The sequence below is a fragment of the Linderina pennispora genome, assembly GCF_002104995.1.
Source record: "Linderina pennispora strain ATCC 12442 chromosome Unknown DL89scaffold_3, whole genome shotgun sequence".
NCBI classification, from domain to species: domain Eukaryota; kingdom Fungi; phylum Kickxellomycota; class Kickxellomycetes; order Kickxellales; family Kickxellaceae; genus Linderina; species Linderina pennispora.
This window is the reverse complement of record NW_024468251.1, coordinates 155,271-173,021: the sequence shown is the minus strand read 5'-3', so window position 1 is coordinate 173,021 and position 17,751 is coordinate 155,271. Positions and strand designations below refer to the sequence as shown.

The 17,751-nt window shown below is 43.4% G+C and overlaps 5 protein-coding genes and 1 non-coding gene across 6 annotated transcripts; 3 read left to right on the top strand and 3 right to left on the bottom strand.

The window, feature by feature from the left end:
• Positions 1–36: 36 nt before the first annotated feature.
• Positions 37–1,654, bottom strand: DL89DRAFT_102139 (cytochrome P450). Its single transcript, XM_040883006.1, has one exon. The coding sequence runs from the start codon at positions 1,534–1,536 to the stop codon at positions 97–99; it is 1,440 nt and encodes a 479-aa protein (XP_040745263.1). The 5' UTR covers positions 1,537–1,654; the 3' UTR covers positions 37–96.
• Positions 1,655–11,145: 9,491 nt separating this feature from the next.
• DL89DRAFT_265552 (uncharacterized protein) lies at positions 11,146–11,413 on the top strand. Its single transcript, XM_040886716.1, has one exon. It carries the CDS (start codon positions 11,150–11,152, stop codon positions 11,318–11,320), a length of 171 nt encoding a protein of 56 aa, XP_040745262.1. The 5' UTR covers positions 11,146–11,149; the 3' UTR covers positions 11,321–11,413.
• Positions 11,414–11,604: 191 nt separating this feature from the next.
• Positions 11,605–12,048, top strand: DL89DRAFT_265550 (uncharacterized protein). The gene has a single exon (XM_040886715.1). The coding sequence runs from the start codon at positions 11,609–11,611 to the stop codon at positions 11,825–11,827; it is 219 nt and encodes a 72-aa protein (XP_040745261.1). The 5' UTR covers positions 11,605–11,608; the 3' UTR covers positions 11,828–12,048.
• Positions 12,049–12,088: 40 nt separating this feature from the next.
• Positions 12,089–12,160, top strand: DL89DRAFT_t42. The gene has a single exon. It is a non-coding gene; the product is annotated as a tRNA-Glu (tRNA).
• Positions 12,161–14,732: 2,572 nt separating this feature from the next.
• Positions 14,733–15,515, bottom strand: DL89DRAFT_209850 (ribosomal protein S2; the record flags this gene model as incomplete). The annotated part of the gene is made up of 2 exons (XM_040884171.1): positions 14,733–15,030; positions 15,115–15,515. Coding segments are annotated over 2 exons (699 nt in total), but the record flags the coding sequence as incomplete, so codon positions are not given.
• A 249-nt stretch (positions 15,516–15,764) lies between these two features.
• Positions 15,765–17,741, bottom strand: DL89DRAFT_102024 (uncharacterized protein). Its single transcript, XM_040883003.1, has one exon. It carries the CDS (start codon positions 17,674–17,676, stop codon positions 15,847–15,849), a length of 1,830 nt encoding a protein of 609 aa, XP_040745259.1. The 5' UTR covers positions 17,677–17,741; the 3' UTR covers positions 15,765–15,846.
• Positions 17,742–17,751: the final 10 nt, after the last annotated feature.

Below are 17,751 nucleotides of genomic sequence, written 5' to 3'. Positions count from 1 at the left end.
GGTTTGCAGGCTCAAGGATTGACATCCGTGCAAGCTCCATCTTCTTCGGGAAGCCATTCCTATCCTAGGACATTTGGCCCAAGATGGGTATAGTCCTCAGGCAGCGCCATATCGAAATCTTTCAGCATATTTGACAGGCATGGTCAACATTTCGATTTTGGCAAGGTGCCGTCCAGGACATACGCGGACACCAGGGGCAAAGGTGAGCAGGTTGCGGTAAGCTTCTTCGTTATTGAGGAACCTGGTCGGATCGTACTTTAGCGGGTCCGTCCATGTGCCGACATGGTGGTTGGCACCAGGGAAATTGACATGAATCTCAATTCCAGGAGGTATGAAATGGCCCTGAAGTGTGATGCCACCTGGAGGTGAAACACGGGGAAGATAACCACCGAATACAGGGCAGAGACGAAGGGATTCATATAGACATGCTTCGACGAATGGCAGCTTGCTTCTGGCTTCAGCATAGGTGATGATATGGCCGACAGGGAAGTTGCTGCGAACCTGATCTCTTGCCTTCACATATATCTCAGGGTGGACCATCAGGTGGAATACAGTCCATGCGAGCGAGACTGTCGTCGTATTGATGCCTGCAATCATGGCAATGATTGATTCAACCTTGACTTGGAGGCTGTCCATTCTGGTCTTCGACTCCGGATCCTCCGCATCAATAAAGGCCTGAAGGAGGTCCACAGGCTTTTCTGTGCCAGTACGAAGCAGTTCCTTGCGGCTGGCAATTGCCTTGTCACAGAATTCGGATAGGCATCTGAATCTCACCTCCAGGGGTCGGAGAAGCAGTGAGAATGGGAAGTACTTTGTGAGTGGGAAAGCTGCACGAGCGACATTCAAAATGATTGTTGCAGTGCCCCATTTGGCCACTTTGTCGTCGTTGTGCTTGAGACTATTGAATTCTTGGCCAAACGCTAAAGCGCCAATAATATCGAAGGTCGCCAGACTGAAGTCGTTCATGTAATTGATGTTGACCTTGCCATTGGCACTTTGACCAATCTGCTCTTCCCACACATCCTTCAACGCAAGGTATCCATGTTTCATAACTGCATGCTCCATCTTCCCTAGGTATACTGGGTTGAAATATGGTCCTAGCTGACGTCTTCTCATGACAGCAAAGCCCGGGTCTGTGGCACTGAATGTGTTTGGAATTCCAAAAATGTCCACTGCTTCATAAAAGCTGGCTTTGCGGAAAGCATGTGAACCAAGGGCAATGCGAACATCTGATGGGTTTGAAATAGCCACAGCATAGGGTTCCAGCAAGTACAGCTCGCCGTATGTGTCGTATTCGTGTTGCGCGTATTGTCCACTTTTGCCCATCACACTGATTATCTGGTTGCGTTTGCTTGTAATACGTGCAAGAAAGGGGCCAGGAATATGGTGAAGCGGCGAAAAGCACAGTGCATAGATGGCTTTGTAGCCTATCAGAAGAGCTCCAATAGAAAATAAAAGCTTGGTGAGACAAACGCTGCTGAGGTGGTCTAGCAAGATATCCACACCATGAAAAAAGATGCTGAAAAGTATCGCCATTATTGCCTACTATAGAGAGGAATGATATATAAATGCAGTGCGTTCTATGTTTTACGTTTTAAAAATGGATGAAGCTAGAGGGAAGAAAGACAAAAGATGGGTTTAATCGCTCGTGAAACAGCTTCATTTGCAATAAATTATAATAGCAAGTTCTCCGTGCTGGCTGACATTTGATAGCTGGTGGAGTTTCCTCTATTAGCGTTTGTCAATTTTAATTGGCTGAGCACCAGCCTCCATATTGCCATTTGGTATTGTCTGATTAGCCACCTCATAACTCTTGCTCGGTCATCCGAGCAAACAAGATTGGTATATATCTAGCTGATGGTGCTCTAATGGCTAGAGGCATAACACAGGGGCCATTGTTGTGTTGTAGGTCAAGAGCACATGGTGGGTGACGTAGGGCAAAAAGAGGAAGCAAATACCAAGTAGGGAAAAATGCATAATATGTGATTGTATGTACCTTTCATATAGCACGGATTATGCATAAGCTGTTAGGCAGTGATATCTTAATCGCGATATGTGCAAGTGGTGTGAATGTAACAGTAGAAAGTGATTGAGTCAAGGAACATATACTGATGAGAAAAGCTAAAGAGAAAAAGGAAGGAAGATGCGAGTGCAAAGGTTTTATAACATCGCCCAGGTTGCACAATCAAAAATAAGAAAAGAATAGGATAGAAAAAGTGTAGAAATCACATTAATCAGATCTTGAGATTCTAACATAATCTGCAATAAAATGCATCTATCGTCTCTTCTCTGTCACCGATGATCGTCATGGTAATGATACATGTGTCGTATACCGGCATATTCAGATATTAAACCAATGCTGAGATTGCGTTCACAACGATCTCAGTATATCAGCTCCTGCGAATTTCACTGGAGCATTTCCCCAACTATTTGAGCTGGGTCATTTCTGGCTATGTTGCTGAAACGTATCTATTCATGGCCCAGGACCTCGAAGAGCGGATCTGTCGAGTAGATGGCAGCGGTGATATTCTGGGATTTGTCTAGGCCAGACTGGTCTGGGTCATAAAGGGGAAGGACAACTCGATTAATTTGGAGTATAATGTGAAGGTCGACAAGAATACACCATTAGATGACACTTCGACCCATTCAGATGCTTCGTTGAACAGCCAGTAGGAAGAACCAGAAGGAGCAGCCAGAAAAGGTTGCATTCAGGCTCAAAGACATTGATATTCACTTCCCTACTAACAGGATATTGGTCATTGCTAGCTTGCTGGGCAGTAGCAGCTCATCGTTGCTCTCAGTGCTTATTGGCAAGATGTGATTGATCAGCTGATCAATTTAGCTGCCAACTGTCAGTGCTGACCAGAGCACCACTTCGAATTAGGGTTATCAACACATTATCGAGTTGTTGCATGAGTAGATAGCAATTCCCAATATTGCTATTGTTGCACAGGAGGCCTTATATAGCCATAGCATTGTCTATAAGGAGTTTCTGTTTGGTGTGCTAGAGAATTAGCAGTAGCATAAGGAGGTGTTATATATCTATGGGGGTTATACAGAGATACCTATCTACCCATCAATTATTTATATATGCTGTATCTAGTGGCAATTTCAGTGAAATAAAAATTTCACCCAAACTGCCATTAACATCTTGGAAAAGATTCAGTGAATATAATTTCAACCAGAAAGAAAAACTTTGCATATTAGGGGTTAATTATCATTGGGCAACAAAATTCAATATTTCAATAGATGTGGCTAAGCAACCACAAGGAAATTATGTTCACTGAAACTTTTTAAAAATGCCGATGGCAGTTTGGGTAAAATGGCAAAAAAAATATTTATATTTTTAAAATCAAGTACACTGAGCGGCAAAATTGAGTCACAAAATATTTTTTCAACTTTTTGATGCTCTATCATTGCCATCAGATAACATAGATACTTCCATTCGATATATGTGTGATAGGGCTTGACATAGTATAAAAGTATGTAGTTACATGTTCTCTAACTGTTGTACCTCGCATGATATCGAAGCAATCGTAAAAAAGTAGAAAAATTGGAGAGGCAAAAATTTGACTCACTTTGACTTCATACTGCCATTTCTACACCTTATCTTTTTTCGAATAATGTGAAATCACTACCCATAACTCTGTTGCACTCGCTCTTCAATAATAATATCTCGTCCACAACGTTGCTCAACTACGCATGGTACTATCATGTAATCAATATGTGAAGAAAAATATGAAGGAAATGATCAACGCTTCAGCACTGCCATCACTCTTATAGATGTTGATTGCATAGTTGATATTCGCATGATTAGTACTCAACGATGACAAGAAATGAGTTTGATAGCTAGTTCACTGAAGGAGTAATCAACTATAAATGATGTACAACTATGCTTAAGCTCTCTATTGAAGCAATGTAATTCTATGACATGATTTTTTATAGTAACAATATATAGATAGGTAGAGAGATTACTACTGTGGCTACCTGCTCTATGCTATGAGATATCTATATGTAATCTCTGTGCCTAATGATAAGCCGTTTAATCTGAATCACAAATTTTGCAACTTTCTTAATCCTTCTTTAAGCAGCTTCATACGATCAAAAACATATTAGATCAAATCAAATGTACTTGCTATACAAAGCACATGCGCCACAGGTGATAGTGAGAATGAAATATCCTATTGAAAGTATTCTATTCTGTGAACACTGTGAAGAAAACCAGAATCTAATAATAATAGAAAAAGCAGATTCTGAGTTCTGAGCAGTGTATCTCTACACAGCTATGGCTATTGCTTCCCTAGTAGAGGGGGATGGGACACACTGACTAGTATGCATATGGTGATATAAAACATACCTTGACTACATACCCAGGATATGAAGCAGGAAAGTGCAAAGATTATGTCCGAAAAAGTCATCCACACATAAATGGCAAATTGTGCTATAAGTAGGCTAGATATGTATACTGTTTCTACTGTATGATGATCAGTGGCATCCCCTAGATACGATGCGCCATTCACTTATAGGGCTTCATTATGAGTATGATCTGATAAAAGTCAAAATTCATCATGTTTGGCACCTACATTGCGTTGGCCTAAGAAATTATAAATAGGTAAGTAAATGAAACCGTTTATTTGTGATTAGTGAACTCGATGCCTGTGCGTATCGCTGTAGTCAAAAAAACATAAGGTGGTTATGCTAGTTATTGAGAAAATAATCGACGAATTTTGTGAGCAAAATTGAGTCAAAAATTTATATTTTTAAAAAGTCAGTTTCTCGCTTATTTCAAAAGCGATAAGCGCACAACTACAAGAAATAGATTAGTGCATGGCATACACCATGATTTAATTTTATCATATTCAATGAACGTCGTTCTGAGAAATTATTTAAGATTATTGATGGATTTTATTTTTGTGACTCAATTTTGCAGCTCAGTGTATATAAATACTTTTTAGAAAGAGGAGTTGAAAAGAAAGATGTTGTTGATGATTTACGCAAGTCTGGCTCTAACTGTATTAGCTGGTTTACAAAGAAAGGAGATGTTAAAGTTAAGAACAAAATTTACAACAAGTTTATTCAGCTTCTTGAGAGTGGTGAAGTTCGTAATCCTCTTAGTTCTAAAGGAGGTCATTCAGAGATAGTTATCTGCACAACAATTATTTATACATGTTGAAACTATTGGCAATTTCAGTGAAATAAAAATTTCACCCAAACCGCCATCGGCATCTTGGAAAAGTTTCAGTGAACATAATTTCCTTGTGGTTGCTTAGCCACATCTATTGAGATATTGAATTTTGTTGCCCAATGATAATTACCCCCAAATATGCAAAGTTTTTCTTTCTGGTTGAAATTATATTCACTGAATCTTTTCCAAGATGTTAATGGCAGTTTGGGTGAAATGGCAAAAAAAATTTGTATTTTTAAAATCAATTATAAGCACAGAAACATTCTGGACACAACAATTATAAATATCTATTCCAAAAATATCTAGTAGCAAAAAATGGTTCTGATAACGATTATTCAAATATATATCTAACAAAATTGTAATTTACTAAATTTTATAAGTCCAGGAATGACCCCCAAACTTTCAGAATTTGTTATGCCAACTTTGCACAACTTTGGAGAAACATTGTATGTTTATAGAAACTCTGGTTTAACTAGGGTAGAACTAACTGTACATTCTTCTCAGATGCAAACAGTTGAATGGAATAGTAACTTGCTTCTTAACATAGTTCAGTTTATGAATAAATGCAGAACATTTGCAACTTCTTATGAGAAGCAATGGATGGCACTTGTTGATATAGTTAGTAGTTGTATACTGTTTGTATTTATGTGAGACAACAGCATACTCTAGCATATTGTCATTGGTTTAACTCTATCACATCAAAGAAGCAAGGAATTATTAAGAAAGCTAAACAAGAATGATGATCCAATGGTAGTTGTAGCTAATCTTTCATTCAACAATAGACCTACACTTTATCAAATATATGATTCACTTAAGAGTGGTCTTGAAACAGAAAAAGTTCTTAGAAGAGTTGATGAGAATATAACTATTGTTCCAAGTCAGAGAAACTCCTTCTGGTCAACTTATCCTACAACTAAGCAGTATCATACTTTTGAAGAGATGGGATTAGCTAACTACAAAGGAATGCATATTGGTTGGATAGATAGTAAGCAAGCAAAAAGTAAGATATGTTTATCAGAAATGTCAGAGGTTGAATATTCTGCAGATGAGGCAAAATATCAATCCACTAATAACAGCAATAGACAATATCACACTTGATGAAACTAGCCATATATTTATCAAAGAGAATACAGATCTGAAACCATTCATTGTATAGAGTTGCTTATAATGTTCTTCAGTTAGGTAATGAATTTACAGTTACACATTATGCACTCCATACTTTCAGAGGATATTCATACTTCTATGCTAGATATTCTTATTAAAGGGAGAGATAAACAGCCAACTCTTATCAGGACACCAGCAGATAGTTCAATTGGAAAAGCAATTTCTCAACAGTTAGGAGAAACAAAGCAACAAAGCTATCTTAAGAGTTATAAGTGTGGGATATAGAACAATCACAGTTCAATAGCAACCATTTTAAAACAAAGCATAAGCAACCATTCTCTCCATATCTCTATGGAAAGTTTGACAAACATCATACACATGTTCAACCCTTACCTCACAATCAGTAGCAATATGTTGGATCCAATTACGCACTTGTATTGCTAGGTCATCACTCATATCAAAGTCATGAATAAGTAGCAGAGTAAGCATATCTCTTTCTTCCTCACACATCTCAGCTAAATGTTGCTTGAAGAAGTTCTGGAATGATCCCATTTTCTAAAATTGATAAAAGTTGAAATTTTTTACTTATGACTACCTCACACAGATGGACAATCAATTACAAGAATTAAGAGAGAAGGAGTGGAATGTGCTCTACACAACAAAGTGGAGATTTCTTGATGAAGACTGGTTAGTACATAAACAACAGAAGTACTATAGGAGTGAAGCTCATGAAGTGAAAGAAATAAAGCTTATCAAAGATACACTTGTAAAGCAACTTGGAATGATCCCTGTGTTCTTCTTCCTAAATGTTCTATTTGGTGGAAAGCAGTATCCATGTCCATACAGAAATGTTGAGAAAGGACTCTTGATTTTGTACCAGTTAGTTGCTGGGCTATCAATCAATGAGATGGAGAGGTTTATTCCTAAGAGCAGTTATCAGGTAATTCATAATATGTTCTATATCTCAGAGTTAAGTGAGTTGAACAAGAAGCTTTCACACTACTTGCACACAATGTTCTCTACTCCAGAACTAAGAGTGATCTCAGCAAAGATTCAGAATCCACAAGGGTTTAAGCATATTACTCTTATGCTAGATGGACATGACTCACGAGCTCTACATAATGGTGCATACAAACCAAATCTTTATTCCTTCAAGTTGAAGAAGTCAGGATATAGAACACAAGTTTGCATAGATTTGAATGGAATGGTTGTCCTTGTTTCACCAACAGAGGAGTGTAAAGACCATCCAGATTCTAAGATGATTAAGAACATGTCACTATTGAAATATATCTCTCCAGTAGATTGTGTTGTTTTAGATGGTGGTTATCCTCAAAGTATTCTGGAGGAGTTAACAGAAGAAGAAGAGAATGAGAATTTTGGAATGCATAACTTTTGCTTACCAGTTAGAAAGCCAAGAGGAACCAACTTAAGTGAGGCAGAGTTAGAATATAATAGCAAACTTGGGTCATTTAGATCAATGGTTGAGAGCACATTTGGAGAACTAGGTAACACATTTAAGAGACTTTCAAATAGAGAAGTTGTGAGAATTAGAAACACAACTGTATACAATGTGCAGTTTAAACTCTGCTGCTTACTCTACAATATGAAGAAGATCCTAGCAGCTAGTAAAGTTCCTGTTGAACATCACCACACACTTTGGGTACTATCTAACTTTGACTACCCAAGCAACAACCAGGAGAGATCAACACATGCTGAAGTTGGAAGTAGTTTACCACAAAAAGTAGAGTTAGAGGCTTCAATGAGAGAACTACAAGATAGACTGATTCAAGCTAAAATTGATGAGTCAATGAACTTCTATGTTGATATGTCATAAGCAACTTTTAAAATAGGAATTTTTTACAAACTTTACTCAATGATAGAAACATCTTCAATAAGGGGGTTATACAGAGATTCTTATCTGCCCATTAACTATTTATGCATGCTGGAACTATTGGCAATTTCAGTGAAATAAAAATTTCACCCAAACCGCCATCGGCATCTTGGAAAAGTTTCAGTGAACATAATTTCCTTGTGGTTGCTTAGCCACATCTATTGAGATATTGACTTTTGTTGCCCAATGATAATTAACCCCAAATATGCAAAGGTTTTTCTTTCTGGTTGAAATTATGTTCACTGAAACTTTTCCAAGATGCCGATGGCGGTTTGGGTGAAATGGCAAAAAAAATATTTGTATTTTTAAAATCAATTATACACACAAAAACATTCTGGACACAACAATTATAATTATCTGTTCCAAAAATATCTAATAGCAAAAAATGGTTTTGAAAACGATTATTCAAATATCTATCTAACAAAATTGCAAATAACTAAAATTTACAAGTCCAGGAATGACCCCCTTAAGTTTGTGTTCCATTCTACTTCTTTCAACTCAGGAGAGTGAACAGTAAGCTCAAGCCTCATTAATCCTTCATTCCTACAAGCAACAAGTGTTTCACCAAATTGCTGAGAAGTTGGCATCACTAGCTCTGATAGCTTAGAAGTAAGTTGATTGCGAACCTCACCACTTTCTAGAAGTTGAACAAATTTATTATACAACTTGTTCCTAATTCTTATTTCATCTTCATCAGTAAACCAGCTAATACAGTTTGCTCCAACTTTATCTTCATCATCAAGAATATCATTGCTATTGATTCCATTATCAAGAAGAAATTCCTTAATCACAGCCCTAGAAGATATGTTTAGACAATCCATTGTAATATCATAGTTCAGAAGAAATACATGTTCCTGATGCATCCTAAGAAAGATATCAGTTAGTGCAGGATCAGCTATTGCAACATTTGGAGCAGATACTTTGTAAACAGAGACTTTACCATTTCTCACACTTACCATGCACTTCATATACTTAAATCTGTATCCATCACCAAAAACTCTATGCAATCTATCAAAAGGAGTAATATTGTTAATCTGATCTATAAGAGCATATGATTCAGGTATCTCAACAACACATGAATCCATAAAGATATCAGAATGCTGAATAAATCCTTGCTGTTCAATGCCATTACTAGTATATCTTGCATCAGATATATCAGGCATATTATCTCTATTCTTCAACTCAAGTCCCAAAAGGGAGTTAAGATGTACTCTTAAGGAGGCCATTCATAAATATAAAAGTTTAAAGAAACTAAATATCTGTTAACAGAATAACCAATTAACAAATAAGAAATCAATTACTAACAGTAGATAAATATTTTAAAAAACAGAATGTTTAGCAATGGCCAAAAAGATTCTAGCAACTAGATTAACAAACAAACAAAGATGCCAAATATGGTGCTTCTACGAAACCCCCTTCGGCATCCTGAAAAATTTCAGTTGATACACAATTAATATGCTTCTACTGAGATAGAGGCTGCGTCCCGAGAAATCAACTGAAATTTTTCAGGATGCCGAAGGGGGTTTCGTAGAAGCACCATATTTGGCATCAGAACAAGAAAACAACAAAAATATTAATAATTATTAAATAGCTAACCATTTCTGACTGATCTCCAATGATGGCTATCTACAGTACACAAAGGTCAAATCTGAGGTTTGTTGTTCATCACCAGGTAGTAGTTATAAATAAATATAATCATTAGACAAATATTTATGATACAATGGCATCACCAACTATGACATGTCTATGCTGGTAATCAGCATATATAAGATTCTGCTTCTGCTGCTTATCTGGTAGGAATAGACCTTCTACATTCATAGCTTCTAAACTCACCATATACATTTAGTATGACTCTGCAGATCAATAATCAATCTGACTATTTGCTATTGGATTTGTTGCCAAGAAAGGTTAACAGTGCACACTCTCTATAGTTGTAAGTTAGTTCACATTAAATGACACTGCCCAACCCTATACCATATCATCAAGGGAAAGGTGCAGCTAGAAATTGAGATAGACATACTAGTCTACTCTGCTGAGGAACCTGCAACTAGTGAAGAAGTCATAATCACTAGCCTAACATGTAATGTGATGGCACTCTCAATATAATTTTGCATGTCCTAGATTAAAACTATTGAAAGAAAACATATTAACTAGTGTACTATAGCTATGAATAGAAGAACACTTGGCCACCATACTACTAGCTTGTATGTTGATATATATGTGGCTGGTAATTTTAACATGACTTTGTCATCCAGCTGCTTGTTCACAGCATTCACTGAGTTTGAAAATGATAAAAACTAGCACCTGCAATTAAAGAACCATATATTAGAAAGATTTACATTCTGGTGCAGCTGACATATAAGCATATATAGTGGTGTGCCTGTGTGGTGGTGGTCTTAGCGAGTACAGACTCAGAAACAATGGAAAATGAAAAATATAAGCCCAATATTATCCATATGTTTATGTATCATTTAAAATTTAGTGCATTTCTGTCGTGCGTCTGCGATGTCTGGGCTTGAAGCTCCGAGTCGAGTCCCCGAATTGCCCGAAGGCCCAATGACCGAGTGATCGCCAATGGCTGGCTGCTGCTGCACCACCCGATACGCCATATATGGGTGGTATGTATGTCGCAACCTTCCACAGTTGTGCATAAGTGCCCGATGCTGACAAATGTAGTCGATGTCGCTGTGTTGTGCAGGGTAATATCCTACTATAAAAAGTATAGATTGTTGATAGACAAGACAAGAGGGGGAACAAGACAGAGAACGACAGACGACCGCCGAACAGACTTTCTATATTTGTGATCTCAATCTATTTATTTTCCAAGCACTATTATGATGACGCCCACTTCTGCGAGTATGCCAAGGGGCGCAGGTACCGCGAGACCGAATGCCCCCAACCCTCTGTGGAAGCAGTCATCCCCGACCAGGAGGAAACACTACTCACTACAGACACAACATTTCATTGTTATGCTCGAATCCGATAAGCATGAACATGATGACTCGGCTCCAATTCCCACATCATCACCCGACCCGGCTCCCACGGATCCAAGTCTGCATGTGGTACAACAATGCAGTACCTTTATGCCGCAAAGACCAGTGGCCGGTATTCCCGTCGTTCATGCAACGCAACGTCACTAGCAAAACACTAGTGCATCGAAGCATATACATGCTTCGATTCGACAAGACTCCAAGACAATTCATCATCCAGTGTCTACTAGAGTTCCCTACTCGTATATTCTGTTTCAACCCATTTTACCCCTGTTTTAACTTTGAATATTATTTATTTGAACTTCAACCCAAACCTGACAAGATTCCCCGATTCCGTCCTCCTGCCATCTTATCTGACTCAGATACGTCCGCGAGCAGTCTATCCAGCCCCGAGTTCCACTCCGTTGCTTCCTCTGCTACGAACATAGTATCATTGTTATGCTCAACTCGGATGAGCATGAACATGACGAAGCCCACCTGCAAGATCAAGGTCAAGATCAAGACCCGGGTCAAGACAACGTCACACACGCACAAGGTTCCACTCGCAATATAAACACAAGTACACTGCCTCGTCTACGGAACAAGTCCGCCCTTTATGCTCCTCTTACGGATCCTAACACAGGAATTCCTATCGTATATGCTATACCTAAAGCGTAGCCAAGACACTCGTTGACTACTCCATATATATGGAGAAGTCAGACCGACAGGACAAGACAAGAACAACAAGCCCCCGAATATTCCTTGACTCAGAACCTGTTTCCCAATATAACCCGTTACAATCCCGACCTTCTCTCCCCGACGTCTGAGCTCCGGTTCGAGCTCTTCCAACGCTAGCTCCTTTGCTAGCATATTATCACTCCCACCGAGCGATAACATCATCAGCTTGAGCGATAATCGTCGTTAAATAAGCGTCTCAAATCCGCAATGGTCCAGTGGCTAGGATCCGGCGCTCTCACCGTCGTGGCCGGGGTTCGATTCCCCGTTGCGGAACTTTTGCCTCTATTTTATTACCCTCTTTTTGCCATTTGGGTGAGACTGTACATTTCTACATAAATCCGGAGATGAGGATAGGCATCGTGAACTTGCTGTACTGTCGATTGTGAAGGCATTCTGTATTCTTTCTAGATTTCATTCTTGTTATCCTGACATCCGACTAATTTGCCCATGGAAGGCTACAGATAGCGGTGCTGGGATAGAAGAAACAGATAGTTTTAGCTATTTTCAGTATTTCTGCCAATGGCTAATATTGGAGGGAAAAGCAGAATGAAATAACAACACCAAAAGTTTATACGCAATGTATTGTAACTGAGCATAAATGTCTCTCCTTCCAGCTGTGCTTGCACAGCCAGTGGGCGACTGGAATGGCCACAGGGCCTGCTGGCAGAACTTTTCTTCATTTTCTCCTACTATTCAACTGCATTTCTCTAGTATTCTTTTATTGCCTATAGTACACAAGAAGTATCTATCCCTATTGGCTTGACTGCATGTTAGATTTAGCCGGTAGTCACAGCCACCGAGTAGTTGGTGTTAACCTTCAAAGTCCAGTAGTTATGAGCTTTATGGAATGAATATGACGAAAGATTGTTGAGGAAAAAAGGGAGAATTGGGTCGTTCCGGCCCACAATGTTTATGCAGGTAGAGATTTGGGTCTGCACATGGTGGTGAAGGGCATGGGATTGCCCGAATGTCAATAGGTGGTGCTCTATTTTTGCGTTTAAGGCATGTTTCTTCTTTGGGCTAGCAAATTGCTTAACTAAATGATCCTTCTTGACTAGGTCTATACCCCTCATATATAGCATGCTGCTGAGTATAATGTATAATTTGGTATGCGATGTCGGTGCGTTCAGGTGGTCTGCTATTGACCTCGGATATTCATCATATATAGTCTACTCTGCCATCTCAGTATTGGGAGGACTATCCAGTTTTTAAGGATTAAACGGCTGGCTTTAAGAATTTGGTTCAGCTTAGTGGTTGTAGATTCGTAGCAGCTTTTATATCCTGTGGAGCTGTTAATGATTTCACAGAGTACTCGCTTAGCTACATACCCTGAACATATCACTGTATCTAATATGCCAACTGGCTCAATGTAGAATTACTCTCATGCGATATAAGGACTGATGAACTCTATGCTAGTGGGTGAAAGGTCTACACCATTCGTGGCATCCGACTTTTGGTCTTGGCATTACAGAAATGGTACTGGTTTTAGAGTGTAAATATATCGGAATGTTTTCAATAGAATTGTTTGCCAATTGCCTCGTATGCATATTCCATTGTAGTAGAATCTGCCTGGGTCCCATAGAACACATACTGATGTGGGCTGCGAAAAGCACTACAGGCAGCGTGCTACCCAAAAAGGTCGTACTGGTGGCAAGCGGGTTGCCATTGGGTTCATATATTAAAAAAATACCTGCATCATAAAACATCATAAAACTTCTGCGCAAGATCGAGTGTGATACTCTCGTCCTGGTTCCTATTGACATCGCATTGTTGTGCGTTGCGAAGAGCATTACTGGCGGTGGTAACTTTGATAAACATTATATGTAAACTGTAAGCGACAATATTGGTAGTGTACGTATTGATGAAAGCGATAAAGGTAAGACTATGAAACACGTAGTGTGTACGACATGGCAACTAAACATATTCTCGTTGCCTTCTCCCTCGATACCCACCATCTCTTGGCTGCTGAGCTGGCTCTTTTGTCCAAGCCAACACCAACCCTTGTTTAGTGAACTCCAAGTCTGTTGTCCCGGTATTCGCTGCCAAGAGCCCAGTTGCCTCAAGGGATTGTTTTGGGATTGTACTCTACGTGCTGCCTAGTTTGGCACCTCAACGTGCTCTGCCTCTCTTTATGCACCAATTCGGCCAACGTGAGCAGTACGTCTTGCATACCGAACTCTCCTTTGTTGTCAAGGGGCATGTGGCTTCCTCCGAGGGAAAGATGCTGGCGCCATATTTGGTGTGGCAGGGCATGCCACTCGTCATTGATCCTCTATCTGAATGTGGGATTTCCACGTCATTTTTGATAGTTTTAGATGCTGTTGTAGTGTCACTGGGCGCTGTATGAATATCTTGGCATTGTCCTCCTGTGGGTGAATCGGCGCTTTGCTTCATATTGTTTAAGAGTTCAAATGAATAGGGTAAAATACAAGGCCAGTACTACTTATGAGGCAGGAGCTTGGCGACAGTAGCGGTGTTTTCCATATTAATATCAAGGATCTCAGCCCGCACTACATCGCCAAACCCGTTGGCCACCATGCTGCTGTCCAGCTTCGGGAGATAGTGGAGCATCTCGAGAATGATCTGCTCCCCTCAGGCATTGGCAGATATGACTTGGGGACTTGCAGCCCTTGCTCAGGAAATGTCCCTCAAAGTTGGTTACACGGCTAAAGATTGAGATACGAAGATCCAATGTAAAGCAATTATTAGAGTTTAGGCAATAGCGTTTTCATATTGAATTTTGTTTTGAAGAAAGTCACTGTGGGGGAAGGTTGGCGGGATTGGAGGCCTGGCTGGCAGCGCGATTAATCTCGTTGCGGTTATGGAGATCGGCGGCGGCAGTGAGCTGCTGGCGACGGAGGTCCATGCCGTCACGAGCGGCGCGTGCTAGAACGCCAGCAACGACGGAGACAGCGCGGAGGCTGTCGTCATTGCAAGGGATGGCATACGAGACGCAACGCGGGTCGCAGTTGGTATCGACAATGCCGACGGTCGGGACATGGCGCAGACGGGTCTCGGCCAGCATGGTGCGGGACTCGAGCGGGTTCAGGGCCACGACCAGATCGGGCGCAAAGGTGCGCACATTGCCCGCATCCTCCTTCAGCTTCGCCTTCTCGTCGGCCAGCTTGCGCAGATACCGCGACCTCCCCTCGCTCACCTCCTCCGGCGCCTGCTGGTAGTCGGCGAACTCGCGGGCCTCGGCCACATCCCACACCTCGCGCATATACAGCTGGTGCTTGGCCAAAAGCGACTGCGGGTTCGTCAGTGTGCCAGGCACCCATTTGCCAGTCACAAAGTACTGGTCGGAGAAATGCGCAGCATCCACCGCCAGCTGCTGGTGCTGGGAGCGGGCGCCCGCAAACAGAATGATGCCGCCGTGGTAGGCCACTGACCGCGTAAACTGCGCGGCCCGCCGCAGCGCCGCCAGGGTATGCTCCAGATTGATTATATGCACGCCCTGGCGCTCGCCGAATATGTGCGGCAGGTTCATCGGGTTCCACAACGACGCGCAATGGCCCACATGCATGTTCGCGGCCATCATGGTCTCCAGGGTCACGTTGCTCGATGTGTGCTCCAGCGACATCGACGGCTTCAGCATCGACGTGTGCTGCGTGCCGATTTGCTGTAGGCCCGGCACCAACTTGCGCAGCTGCTTGCGGATCTGCTTCTTCTCCTTCAGGGTGATCTTCGGTTCGCTGCTGGGGGTGGCGGCTGAGGCGAAGGCGCGGGAGGGCGTGGCGGCGACCCGGCTGCTGGTGCGGGCAGCGAGGCGAAGTGAGCTGGCCACAAACGACATATTTGAAATAAGGGTTAATTGGGTAGAATTCAAGTAGAGTGAAGAAGAGGGGCGAATTGCGGTTTGCGGTTTTTGCCAAATTCAACAAACAGAAGGGGTTCGAAAAATATTGCGATCTTGGGAGCTTATCGAGATATCGGCTCGGCTCGCTTTAGAGCCCGGCTCACTGCAGAACACTTTGGTGCATGCGCAGGAGATTCCACGTGACAAACAAGTGCGCCAGCTGCTCAGCCTCGGACTCCTTGGCGCACTGCTCGCGCACAAACCGCGCTCCTTGCGCCAGCAGGTTCTGCTTGCAAGCAGCAGCGGCCTCCTCCAGAATGCCCTCCAGTACGTGCTCGTCCAGACACCCATCGATCTGGTCCACCAGCCAGCGGTAGCTGGTCACCGGTGGATGCACGTAGTCGAGCGCTGTGCGCTGGTCCTCGGGCAGCTGATCAAGCATTGTCTGGAGCACGTTGGCATCGGAAATATGCAAGGTGCGGCAGGCATTGAGCCACTGGGTGGTGGGGGCAGGACTGGAGATGCGGAAGGCCGAGATATGCGCGTGAATAAACGACTGGGCCTTGTAGGCAAGCCGCTGCTGTGCGTCCTGCAGGGTATGGTCGATGGCCGCGTAGAAGGCATCCAGTCCGTGTTCCTCCAGGCCGCCGGCATCCTCGTCGTAGTCGGGCGCTGAGCGTTGGAACGTCAGGAGAGTCAGGCTGAGCGAGGCCAGCACGTGGACATCCGATTCATGGATGATCAGGGGCCGCACATGCTCATAGAACGCAGCCATGGTCTGATCAAGATGGCCGCGCAGCATTTCGACGTCCTCGGGCTCGACTTCAAAGAACTCGCTGTAGAGCCGGTGCTCGTCGGCACACAGACCCATAGTGAACGCACACCAGTCGCGCATAGCGTCTACAGGTGCATCCCCAGCCTGCGCCGATTCGCTCGAGATGCGATCGAGATTCCGCTTGAGATGCGGGCGCAGGAAGGCCCGGCGCGCAGCAAAATACGCAGTCACCACATCCACCCACACCTGGCGCTCGGTGGGCTGGTGGGCACGCGTCTGCAGGGCACGCAGCAATGGCGATAGAGAGCGGCTCGCAGCCTGGAACCGCGTGTGGGCGGACTGCGGCTCGCGCATTGACTCGTTGGACAGACTGCGGAAGACACGCAATGCGTGGATTTTGATTAGCGTCAGGGCGCGCATGCGGCACTGGGAGAACCGCATCAGGTACAGTTCGCTGTCACGTGCCGGGTGCTGGCCCAGGAACTCGATGGCCGACTCACACCGGTCGAGCGCCGGCAGAAACCCCTTGTCCAGGCACACGCGGTCGCCGGGCCGATTCACCAGCTGCGCAATGGGTGCCAGCGAGTCATACACACGCAGAGTCTCGGAGATCCGCCCCGACGCATCGCTCAATTGCGCCTGGCGGCTTTGCAGTCCTTGGCAGGCAGTCTTGACGCTCTCGGTCTGTGCGCACACGCGGCGGTAGCCATCCGACATCAGCGTCAGCAGGCCTTGCACGTCTTCAATGCACTTTTGCATGTGGGCGCACTGCGTGGAGCGCTGGCGCAAAAGCTCGGCGAACGCATGGGCCTCCATGTCCTGGCCCTGCGCCAACTGCTCCTCCACTGCCCCGTACCATTCGAGGAACTGCGCGGTGCTTTCGATTGGCCGGCCGACGTACTCGACGTCGCTGTCAGGCGTGTGGGCCGTGCGCATCGACGTGATCGGCTCGGAGCCGCTGAAGGGCGTCGGAATGAGCCGTGGGCTGGTCGGCGAGGGACGGGCCAGCGCTGCCAGGTTGCGCAGCGACGCGTTGCGGCGGGCGCTGAGGGCCGGGCTGGTGCTGCGTAGGAAATGCGGCATGGGCTTGGGCACCGGCTGTATCAGCTGCTGCGGGTAGCTGGCGCAGTGCTCCTGCAGCAGCGAAATGGACGGCAGGAAGGCGCTGTCTACCGGAAACCGCGAGTCCCAATCGTCGTGTGCGGCAGAATGCATTTGGAATTCTAGGAAGAGTGCGACGAGATGCGGGAGAAAAGGCGAAAGGAATAGGCTTTATTCTAAAACCGCTCT